The sequence below is a fragment of the Trichosurus vulpecula genome, chromosome 4, assembly GCF_011100635.1.
Source record: "Trichosurus vulpecula isolate mTriVul1 chromosome 4, mTriVul1.pri, whole genome shotgun sequence".
NCBI classification, from domain to species: Eukaryota; Metazoa; Chordata; class Mammalia; order Diprotodontia; family Phalangeridae; genus Trichosurus; species Trichosurus vulpecula.
In genome coordinates this window covers 55,888,293-55,900,065 of record NC_050576.1, presented here as the reverse complement: position 1 = coordinate 55,900,065, position 11,773 = coordinate 55,888,293, and the positions used below count along the sequence as shown (strand labels likewise).

The 11,773-nt window shown below is 41.7% G+C and overlaps 1 protein-coding gene across 1 annotated transcript; it reads right to left on the bottom strand.

Annotated features, from left to right (window-relative positions):
- Positions 1-1,202: 1,202 nt before the first annotated feature.
- RGS4 (regulator of G protein signaling 4) lies at positions 1,203-10,018 on the bottom strand. Its single transcript, XM_036757966.1, has 5 exons — positions 9,863-10,018; positions 6,523-6,627; positions 5,611-5,672; positions 4,335-4,501; positions 1,203-3,965 (listed from the first exon to the last, which is right to left on the bottom strand). Exons 1-5 carry the CDS (start codon positions 9,904-9,906, stop codon positions 3,717-3,719), a joined length of 627 nt encoding a protein of 208 aa, XP_036613861.1. The 5' UTR covers positions 9,907-10,018; the 3' UTR covers positions 1,203-3,716.
- Between the last annotated feature and the right edge of the window lie 1,755 nt (positions 10,019-11,773).

The window sequence follows — 11,773 nt, the reverse complement described above, 5'->3', positions numbered from 1 at the left end:
CTTCATTTGAGGAAAATCTTCATGCCCGCCATGTTCATTTCTAGCCTGGCTCTGCCTCAGGCTCTCTGGACTACTTTTGCATCTTGTCCCCAAGCTAGAATCAGTACGAGCCTTTTGCTCCCTTTTATGTCTTGCCTTGTTTTATTAGAATATAAGCTTCTTGAAGGCAGAAAATGCCTTTCTTTTTTATTATATTTGTATTCCCAATACTTATGACAGTGCCTGGTACTATGTGGTTGTTGTTCTTTCTTCATTTTCGAAGAGGACCAATGTCATCACAGGTGACTTAGACTTAAGGGAAGCAGAGTTGCACAAAGTCAGCCTCATTCTCTCTTCCTGAGTCACTGTAGTCCAGTGGCAGAACAAAAATCAAAACAACTGACAATGGCTTGGGATATAGTGGGTGACCTTTGTTACTATGGTGCCTGACCAAGCTCTCAGCACTCCACAGTGCCTGCTTCAGCTTCCTTCAAGGCCATTGCAACAAATTGTTCTCATATGTCCATTGTAAGCCTTTAATCAATTGATTCTCTCTGTGTCTCTGTCTCTGTCTCTCTCTGTCTCTCTCTCTTACACACACACACACACACACACACACACACACACACACACCTCCTCCCTTTCTCTCTTGTATTTTCCAAAACTAAATGTATCAGTCAGCATTGGGTTGGCCTATAATGTGCCTACCAACTCTAATAAAGGGTATAGTAAGAGGAAGGAGGGATTGACTAGGTGAGTGTCTTTGACTTGGGAAAGGGGTACCCAAAACAGCAGCCCCAAAAGTTGTACAACTGTTGAGAGAAGATCAACAAGGGGAAAGGAGTAATCTCAAACAATTTTGTGGGGATTTCTAAACACTGTACTTGTAGTATTTGCACCTGTCACTGCCCCCATCCCCTCTCAACATTACAGCAGGGAGGAGGTGCAGGTATGAGATTTGAACTCATATTCTGGGAAATTAGGAACAGCTAGTGAAAACCTCTAGATGAACTTTTCGTAGAGTATTTAGTCACACTTCCCCTGGCCTTCAATGGCTGCTGAAGGTGGGAGGGATTCAGCGTCTGCTCTGTTTTGCCAATATTAGCATGGAATGTGATGTAAAGGTGAGATGGGTGGGTGGTTGAGTGTTTCTATCCCTCTGGGTTTTCCTTTCTATAATACTATTCCCAATCATGAGTCACTGATATGTCAATAAGCAGACATTTTGTATGAAGCATTTATTCATCCTTAATAAAATATCAGGTTTGTTTTTTCCACTGGAAGCATCGGCATTGAATTGTATGGTATTTGCCGCACAGCACAGAGAGGGCATCGAAGGGAATCATGCACAGTTTGGAAGGCGTGATCTCTAGGTGGATCACTGGCAATCAAGCTCATTATGCCAGATGGAGCCTGGAGTTGAGGGGAAAATACAAAGGAAAGCCACACTTCCAAAAATCTTACATAAAATAATTTACTTCTCACTCTGGATGATCTCCTGGGTACCCCTCAATCTCTATCCCCTACAAAATACCAGCTCAAGAATACATGTCAAGACAACTACAATAAACCAGAATAATTGTAGGTTGGGGACTCTTGTCATGGAGTCCAATGTGGAATAGCGAGGGGACAGGGAGCAGAGCAGGGAGGATATGAGGGACAGAGAAGAGTTCAAAGGACATCCTTCAGGAAGGGGAGATCAGGAAAAAAAGTGTGAATGTGACCACCAGAGAAAACGAGAGGATGCAAATGAAAGAACCTGTCTCTCTAATGCAAAATGGTATTAGATGGATACACATACACAGGAACATCATAAACATCTTCTCTTGCCTTCATCTTGTAGCCTGAGGGAGTGACTCAGAAGCCAAAAGTGTGCTTGTGCATATGAAAATTTGGAAAGGATTTTTAAAATATGTATATGTATACATTCACATATATTTATACATATGGTTACATATTTAAAATGGCAGCTCCAGAAGAATGAGAAGAAAATTAGTCCCCCAACCATTCAAAGGTAATTGACAAAACACCTTGCACTTAGAAAACATAACACAATAATAAACATTATATAAAACAAAGTCATAAATAACAAAAATGAGAAGTCTTCAAGTATTCAGTCTGCCTGCAGTTTCCAAACAGTTGTTGCCAGCCGTGTGGATTTTCTTCTTGCCTTGTGATCCAAGATCCTGCCATGTTCCCAGCAGGGCAGGGACAGACCTGTGCAGGTTATGCATGGTAATGTACTGGGGAAAATCAAAGGTTCCAAACCTCCAAAGAAAATGTACTCAGGGGATTTGGGGATGCCCCAAACCACTTTCCCTTTCCTTTATAAAACTGAAACTTTCCCCTTCTTGAGAGGTACAACCAAATCTACAGCAATTGTATGCAAGAACTAGCTGAGGGACCTTGGGGGTGAGATTAACAATTAATAATGATAATAAATAAAATGATATTCACCAAGCACTTTCACATATATTATCTTATTTGATTGGGCAAGTCACTCCATCTTTCTAAGCTTCGCTTTCCTCATCTATAAACTGAGGGGGCTGGGCTAAATGTGGGGACACAAATCCCTCCCACCTCTCTAAGATTCGTTTTCATTGAGTGTGCATTGTCATCAGAAAGAAACAAAATGTTGAGAGTACCTTGGACAGAGGTGGGGAAGTGTATTTTGAATTCTGCAACATCACTTGGATCACTGAACAGAATTTGGATTGGACAGAACACTGCTGTTGGTAAGTAAGTCTGCAAAGACCTGAGCTTCCTTTCTTCTCTTAGTCCAAATACTCCTCCATCTCTATCTTTCTCCAATGCCATCATTTAAGAAGCACAGACAAACTATCCATGTGCTTAATAAAGCCCTGTGCAAAGAGAATAATGGTTAAGTCCCTTGTAGTCTGGCAGCTAAGAGAAATGACCACATGGGGCTTTGCAGGATGAGCAGAGGAGTAGTGAAGCATATTAAGCCTGGCCCCAACAGTCATTTCATACTTTCCTTTTGCTCTGTCCAATAAGGTAAGTTAGAGATCATTTCATTCTCTATCTTCATGGAGTTCATTATAAATTCAGCATGCAGTTTCTTGAAGGTTTCTTTCTAAGCTTGCCTAGCAAAGGGGAAAGGGTGGCTGTGGTTTTCTCCATTCAAATTCAAGATAAAAGCACAATGATCACCTGTGACGAACACACACACACACACACACACACACACACACACACACATATACACTGTAGTTCTGAGCACCTAGGGTCCTTTTTTTTCTCCTCTTAGAGCTGTGTCTGCATATATGATATAGGTCACCCTCATACAAAATCTACAGCATAAAGCATTGACTAACAGCATACATATGCACATATGGATACCACACAATGTAGGGCAGTCAGCCCTGGATCAAAGAGCTGGACGGAAAGCTCTTAAGGCCTTGACAACGAATTTTAGAGAATCAGATGGCAACCTTAAAGGGAATATAGGGAAAGGGGACCTGGATGAGGTTCCTGCCCTGATGAATGCCAGGACAAACGGACATTTAAACACTGAAATCAAACATCTACAGGTGAGTGAACCATTGCACATGCCTGCAGTGGCCGAGATGGCAAGTGCTATCATGGGGACATGATGTGGACACTAGGCTACTACTTGTTTACAGCACTGATGCTTAATAATACAGATCAGTAATTTGCCTTAGTGGGTTCCAGATGAGAGAGTCTTGGAAGTGTCCCACTTCCTCTCCCCTTGGGGCTTAGGCACACTGAGAGACCAAAGGACAGTCTAAAGTGGGGGACTTGGCTCCTTTCTGGTTCTCCGATCCACAGCAGCTGCTGCTGGCTTGGTTGACCAAGTCGAGATAGAATCGGGACTTGAGGAAACGGCGGTAGGAATCCTTCTCCATGAGGTTGAAGATTTTTTTCTGTGCTTCATCAAAGCAGGTTATTGTAGGCTCCAGCATGTTCCGGCTAGTCTCTTCCCGTGTACAGGAATCCAGGTTTACCTTGGGGATAAGAGTCAAGAATTCTGTTAGGACATATGACCCTGTAGGATTCATAAGGAGGGATGACCCCAGAGAGCTAGCTGAGATACACACACACACACACACACACACACACACACACCACTACCACCAAATATAAGAATAAAGTCTAATGTGCTCAGATAATTTGGGCAAAAGATAAGTGTGATTCAAGAAAAAGTAGGATGTGGAAGCAGGGAACAGGATTTGGATATTCTATATACTTTTGCTACCTCTATACTGTAACTAGCGGCATAGACCAGGCACTATAGCCCTGAGAAACTACACTCTCCCCTCCCCTAGTTCCTTCCCCCCATCTCTCTAAGACAAAACTGTGCCTTTGATATCCACCTCTTTAGTTGCCTGAACAGAGATGAATTCATTGTAGATCTTCTTGGCCTTGGGGCTGAGTTTGCTGGGTGATTTGATCTTCTTATACTCCTCACAGCTGACCCAGAAATCAATATTTTCCTCACTGTATTCAGACTTCAGAAAAGCTTTGAAAGCAGCCAGGCCACCTGTAACAAAACAGGGGATATACCTCTGTTTATCGTGTTGGACTCTTCCTGTGAGGTACTATGTTTAAGATAAAGCTGAAGGATTGGCTGGTGAAGGAAGCATTTCCTCAAGGTTTCTATTAGCTGGCAGCATTTAATGTTAGGTGCCTTTGCTCTTGGGGCTGATACATCAGATGTTCTTCCCTTCTTGGGCAATGGAAAAAGGGTCAGATATACTTCGGCTAGTAGTTGTGGGATCTTTGCCTAGTCCCTTTCTAGGCCTGTCTTCTGGCACTTTTTCTTTTAAGAAAAAAATCTTTGAAACTGCACAAAAAGTCATGAAACAGAAAAGCATCGTGTGATAGTCTAGCTAAAGGAACAAAATCTAGCCTATAGAAGATTGAGTACTTCTATTTGTGGGAGAAAAAAAAAGACTTTGAAAGAATCCTCTAATCACATTTCTTCATCTGCAGAGAAATGAGGTTTTGTGTTCATTTGTTTCACCTTTCTTCTAAAATTTGCTAAGTGTGTACTGTCATCTAGATATGTGTACTTCTACAAGGTGCTTGGTCAGAACCATCTGATCTTGGGAAAAGGAACTTGTACATTTCCTTCTCATGACTTAGTAAGTTGTTTAGAGTCTGAATTTCCATTCACTAACACACCCTTTGCTCTGGTGGTTTCTATTTCCTTAACAACAGTGGTAAACGTTTTTGTGCTCAGAGGACACCTATTTTCCCTTTGAGACCAACTCTGAATCTGAATTGAAAGGGACTTGAGAAATCGTTCAGTCTGACATTCTGGAACTGATATATATAAGTCCTCTCTGTGACAGACCTACAATGTAATCACTCAGCCTTTCTCTGAACATCTCCAATGAAGAGGAAGGAACTCCCTGACTCAAAAGGCAGACCATCCCTCTTCTGATACTTCCATTAATTCTTGCTCAGATCAAGCTGAAAGGCTATTAGTGCCATCTTCACATACAAAGGATAGCCCCCTTATTGGGGAAAACCCCTATGCTACATGAAAATACTCCCATTTAAAAGAGTTATTGTGAATTATCTAAATGCTAAAAGAGAATTATACTTGGTCCCTCATCATAAGGAATGGAGAGCAAGCCTACTTACAGTCATGACTAATCAGGTTTTCCAAAGATTCAGCCCACTTCTTGACTTCCTCATGGCTCACCCTGGAGAGTCAAGAGAGATGGTTGGGAAAGAGAACAATTGAACATGATGGCTTGACATAATCTGTAAGACCTAAACCCCATCTTCACCCTAGTTAAAAGTAGGACAGGGACATGTTTCCTCCCCATTCCTACCTCACCCGCCATCAACAAATCCTTTGGACTCTATACCCTCAGGCCAATATATCAGTGCCTGGTTTTCCTCTTTAGACAACATTGATAAAACCTATCTTTGCTGAATCTTGACATAAATTTTTAAAAAGAAACTAGGTCACTGGCATGCTAATACAAAGCCAGGGGCCATGTGTACTAGCTTCTTAACCATAAAGATATTTACTAATGGAGATGGAAGAACTTCTGAAGATCCTGGAGTGGGCTGGATCATCTGCTCTATTTATACAAGGAATAATAGCTTACATTAGTAAAACGTCCTTGCCCTTACAAAGCCCCTTCATGTACACTAGTTCATATGATCCTAGAATGCCCACTGTAAGGTAGGTCATAGAAGTATTCATCCCCATTTTGTAGATGAGGACACTGAGGGTCAGAAAAGACTAATGACATTCAAAATTACTTGACTAGTATGTAGCAGAGCAAAGAGGCACAAACCCAGTTTTTCTGACTCTTAGGTACAGCATGGTACAGTAGAAAAGAGAGCCACATTATTTTCAAAATTCTGTTTCAAATTCTAGCTCTGCCACTCACTCTTCATGTGATCTTAGGCAAGTCAAAACCTTTCTAGCTTTGGTTTCCCCATCTGTAAAGTTAGAGGGCTGGTCCCTTCTATAACTCTGAAATGAAATGCCCATCATGGGATCTGCATATATTGACATTATTTGGGGCTACTCTTTACCTCTGGGAAGAAGATGCTTTGTCCTTCTTGCTATGGGATGAACTCTGATCACAGGAATCTGTCTTCTGTAGCAAGAATCCTAAACGATGCTTCATATCCTTTGCGCTGTGAAAGGGAAAATTAAGAAAAAAAAAGATAAATTGATATTCACGTCTCTGGTTTCCCTAAAGGAGCCTTGATAATGCTGAGAGAATTGATAGGCATAAGCTTAATACTGACATTTCACTCACTGGCAAAGGTAGGAAAGGCAAGTTAGTCTATGAATGCAACATAGAAGGAACAATCCAGACGTCTGGATTCGATTTCTGTTTCTGCATTTGACTTGCCATGACCAGGGGAGGCCAGAATTACTTCTCTTAATTAAGGACTTTCATATGCAAACCAGGGGTCTCAGTGCCTGACCCCTACCTGTAGTATGCAGCTACTTAGGACCACTTGAGTGTAAACTGTAAAGTTTATTTTCATTCCCTGGAAGAATAAACCTCCCACTATCAAATACAGGGAGATGATCTGAATAATTACTACATATATTAATTTTTTTAGTAGGAAGGCAAGCAGTGACTGCAGACATGACAATGTAACTCTGCAGAACAGGGTCCTTCATACTGCCACCACCTACTGGGGGCCTTGGAATCACAGCCTGCCTCCTGGCTGCCTGCAAACTCAGACACTACACCGCAATGCTGACAAGTATAAAAAGGCAATGCAGTTATCAGGGAAGGAGGGAGGGAGAGAGGGGAGTCACTGGATGCTTCCTGCATCTTCAACCAGGACTTCACAGCTCAGTATTTACTATCGGTTTCTGATACCTGGTGTGGGGGGAATCATCAGACTCTAAGTGAGGGTGTTCGCTGCCAGTAGAGGCAAGGGGGAGGGGCAGAGGAAGAGAGGGAGACGGGATTATTAAACTTCAAAAAAAGCTAGCTTTCTGGTCACACATGCCAGCTAGGGCTAAAGCTAGGAACACCTACAAACAAGGCTTCTCCTTCTCTGCCCCTTCCCCCACCCCTCCCCCCCACACACTTTATTGTTAATAAATACCTCATGAAGGAAATTACAAGCACACTTAAGATTGAGAAAAGGGGAGAAGGACTAAGTTCTGGACTTGCAAAGAAGCAGCTGGGATAGTCATTAACACCAATCTGATTTAATTAAAGCATATTATCTATGGCTCATGTGTAGCTAGGCTACACTTAACTCCACAAGGAGGATTTTTTTTAATCAACTTTCAGTTAGGTTCCCTAGCTAGCTTCCAGTTGATTGCTCTGGGTTAACAGTCCATTTACATGCAGGATCATTCTCCTAGCCAGTAATTTAGCAGTTCTCAAATCAAGAGAAACATGGCATTTTAGAGGTAGATGGGACAGAAAAAATCCATGGCTTAGTAGAAAGTGTGCTGGGCAGGAAGGCAGGAGATGTCTACAGGTACCAGCCCTCATTGTGTTACTAAAAATCTGTGTGACCTTAGCCAAATGTCTTCATTTCTCTGGACCTCACATTTCTTCTGCTGTAAATTGAGAGGGTTGATGTTCTCCTGTTCAAACAAAGACTGTTATCTCACCTAGGAGGCAGAGTTCAGGTCCAATTTTTAATGGGAAGCCCAAAGCTGTTAGCAAAGTAAACCTCCCTCCCAACACAGATGTATTTATCTAATTGCTTTGCAGAGGCTCAGCTGAGGCCCAGAAATGCTTAAGTGAGTACTTGCTCTAGACTGGTGGAAGAAAGAAGCACTGATCTATTCGAATTTCAAAGCAGACCCAGACATTACTGCACCCTTTCTAAGAGGATCACTTGAATCTTTCTAACTGTCCTTGGAAAGACAAGGGGATGAGACTGTCCTGGAATTGATGGCAAATTCTTTGGTAAGAACCAGAGGGATCTGGTAAACTGAAATCTGTTACCAGTAGGAATTAAATTTATTCTCTCTGGTGGATGACCTTGCTCTGAATTTGCTTTAAAAACAACAACCAAACGACTGAATTTGTTCCACTTTCAGACAAGCATGGAAGGAGAGATATTTTTGTAATAGCAGCCATTCACTTATTTAGTTAAATGCCGTTTTCTTAAGAGCTGTATACATGTCAGCAGCTGAAATTGCCTTAAAGATTAAATAACATGGAACCATCCTTTAAGATATAATCTTCTGTGGATTCCTTTACAGAATGTCTGCAGTGCAACCTCCTCTCAGCCACAGCGCACTCACATGGAGCCTTTCAAAAGCTAGGAAGGAGTGAGGGAGGCTAGATTTGAAATCACGTTCTCTTTATATGAAAATATAGCCTTCTGCCTCAACATACACCCACTCTGGGCACAACATCACATTAGTTACGAAGAACCAGGGGGAGTGTGACAGGTTAATAAAAGTTAACCATGAGTTTCTAACACACATCAGCAGAATAAGCAAAATGTCTTAAAGTGAGTTTTCTTTGACAGATGAACAATAGAAGAGCATTTTAAAACTTTTAAGAGTTCATTTGAACACATCGTGGTTAGTGACTGTCCTGGCTAACCAGAGCCCTGTGTGCTAATTCAGAGGAGCTGGGATGAGTTCACTGCATTGGCTAGATTACTGGTTGTTAATTAAATCATAACTTCTGGTAGTAAAACCAAGTGATTTCCAAGGCTTTTGATGAACATTAGTTTTTAACACCCCTTTTGGTAGAGTATTGCACTGATACTAGGAGGTGCCACAGCATCATATAGATCTCCAAACACAGAATGATAAAATCCATGAATTGGAACAGTAAAACTGAAAGAAATCCCAGAGATCATCCCACTCCAAATCTTCATTTTTACAGAAAAATAAACTGAGACCCAGAGAAAGGGAATTAATTTGTTCAAGGTCAAACAGCCAGGCAGAGCACACCTTTCACTACGCTATAGTATACTTTTTATAGCAATAGCATGATATCTCATTGGAAAAAAACCACCTAGACTCGATACTCATTGCTAGCATAGAAATAGATGCAATCCGAAAATGCACATACCAGAAATACTAACTAAACTTCATTCAAAGACAATGATACAGCTTTATATGCATTCAAGACAAAAATCTAACACTTTTCCCCCAGACTTCTAACTATGACGAGAGGACCAGTTATGCAGCATCTAAGTATTAAAAGTAAAGGAGAAAAAATATTCCTTAAGTCACTATTCATATCTAGTCTTTGAGAAAAGTCTAGGAAGTTGGTGTTGCATAGATTGAATGCAAACACAGGGTATCCCCAAAGTCTGTGGTTTTGAGCTCCAAACTGCACCAAGACTTTTGGGACACCCTGCACAAGAGATCTCATATTAATAGAGCACATCTGTCATAATCAATGCCTGAAAACAACCTTACCTCCTCAAGCAAGTGGCTGGCAGGGCAGCTAGTCCTTTGCACATCTTGATTTCTTGTTTGTCTTCAAAGCGCTGATGAGAAACACGGCAGGAGCAGCTGTCGCTTCTGTTTGAGCCTTTTTGTGTCAGGCAGGATGCTGTCAGATTCCTCTGAGAGTCTTCCTTCTGAACCTGCCTGAGTTTCTTTTATAGTCCAGTCCAGCCCAGTCAGCCAATCAGAGGGCAGCACCGTGGCACTGGTTCCCCTCCCCTCTGCCTCCTCCAACCCTTGGAAGAGAAATGAGGAAAAGACAAGCTGACGCATGAACAATGCCAAATGGATAAACGGGGGATAAAGAAAAGAGGAGAAAAAGAAAGAAAGCACACATAAGAGAAAAACTTTACCCCAATACCCAACCAGATATCTATTTCAAGGTGTGTGGGCTTCCAGAAAGGCAAAAAAAGGAAAGCTTTATGATTTTTCAAAAGATGAGAATTTAGGGATTAAAAGCTCTGAAATGGGAATCAATTTTAGACTTGACTCTGTCCCTACCTTTGTGACACCTGAGAAGTCATTACTCCTTTCACAGCCTGAAGTCAATTAATAGTCACCTGCTGTTCTCATCTGTAAAAGGAGGGATGTGCGTTAGATGGTCTCTGAGGCCCCTTCTGAGCTCTGACATTCATTCTCTGGGTTCGTGTCTGGTTTGTAGAATGAAGGAAACCTACCTCAAGGAACCTAGGGTGTTAGCAGAGCATATGGGCTTATTTCATGGATAATTTCTATCACCTGTTCTCAGCTTATAGATAATACAGAAGCCAGTCACCACCAGTTTCCAAATGAGAATCATCAGGATGCTCTAATTTCTCAGTAGAGATTTGCAAAAGTTGAACCAACACCTGGCATATTACAAAGGAGTCCACAGGGCAAAGGAACTCGGTAAGATGGTGATTAGCCTGACAGCATATAGAACTCATCTAGAAAAGATGGATCAGCTACACCTGTAATCAGCCTGCTAGCAGAATGTGTGCCTAGAAATCTTATAGGGCAAAAAGATGAAAAAAAAAACATAACAACAAAAAAAGCAAGCAGCCTGGCCAACTCTCATTTAAATGTCTATTTCAGGATGAAATTGCTACTTGAAGGCCAGAGGAGGGAGCGTGTGAACCGATATAGAAATGTGTCTTTCTTTACAAATAGGTCTGTGCCTCCTACCATTCTGAGCTTCAGCTCTGTTGTCTCAGAGGGGATGATTTGGATTTTTATCAGACAGCATCAAGTATCAGATGAAAACTGAAAAATTCAGCCATACCAGTGCATACAGATATCAAGATGTTTGCTATCATGAGCCTGAGTCATCGAGATGATTAAGTAAATGTTTCACATGTTCAAGTCATTTCAATTAAATGATCGTTTCAATTAAACAGTCAATTGTTAATCACCTTCTGTGGGCAAGATATGTTGTCCTTTAGGTGTGATCTATGCTTCTCTTGGCAAATGTCAGAGATCAGTTCAACTGAACCCTCATTTATTAAGACTGGACTTTATGCAGCACCATGGAGTGAATAGAGAATTAGCCTTGGAGTCAGGAATACCCGGGTTCAAGTCCTACTTCTGACACGCATTGGCTGGGTAACCATCAACAAATCATTCCATCTTTCAGTGCTCTAGGCAGCTCTCTAAACCTGTGAGTTGCAAGGAAGGCACTGATTTGTCATATTGGAATTCCCTGTGTCAAGGAAAGCACAGGTTTAATCTTTAGCAAGATAGGGCAGACCATGTAATAGCAGCAAAGAATTGTGCAGGAGTAACAATCCTGTGAGGGGTTGATCGGAAAGCTATGGGCAGCTATGGGAAATCTGAGGAGGGACAGATCATTGAAAGCTGCTCAATGAAGGACTGGGTGAGCTGGGAGGATTAGGAAAGTCTTTA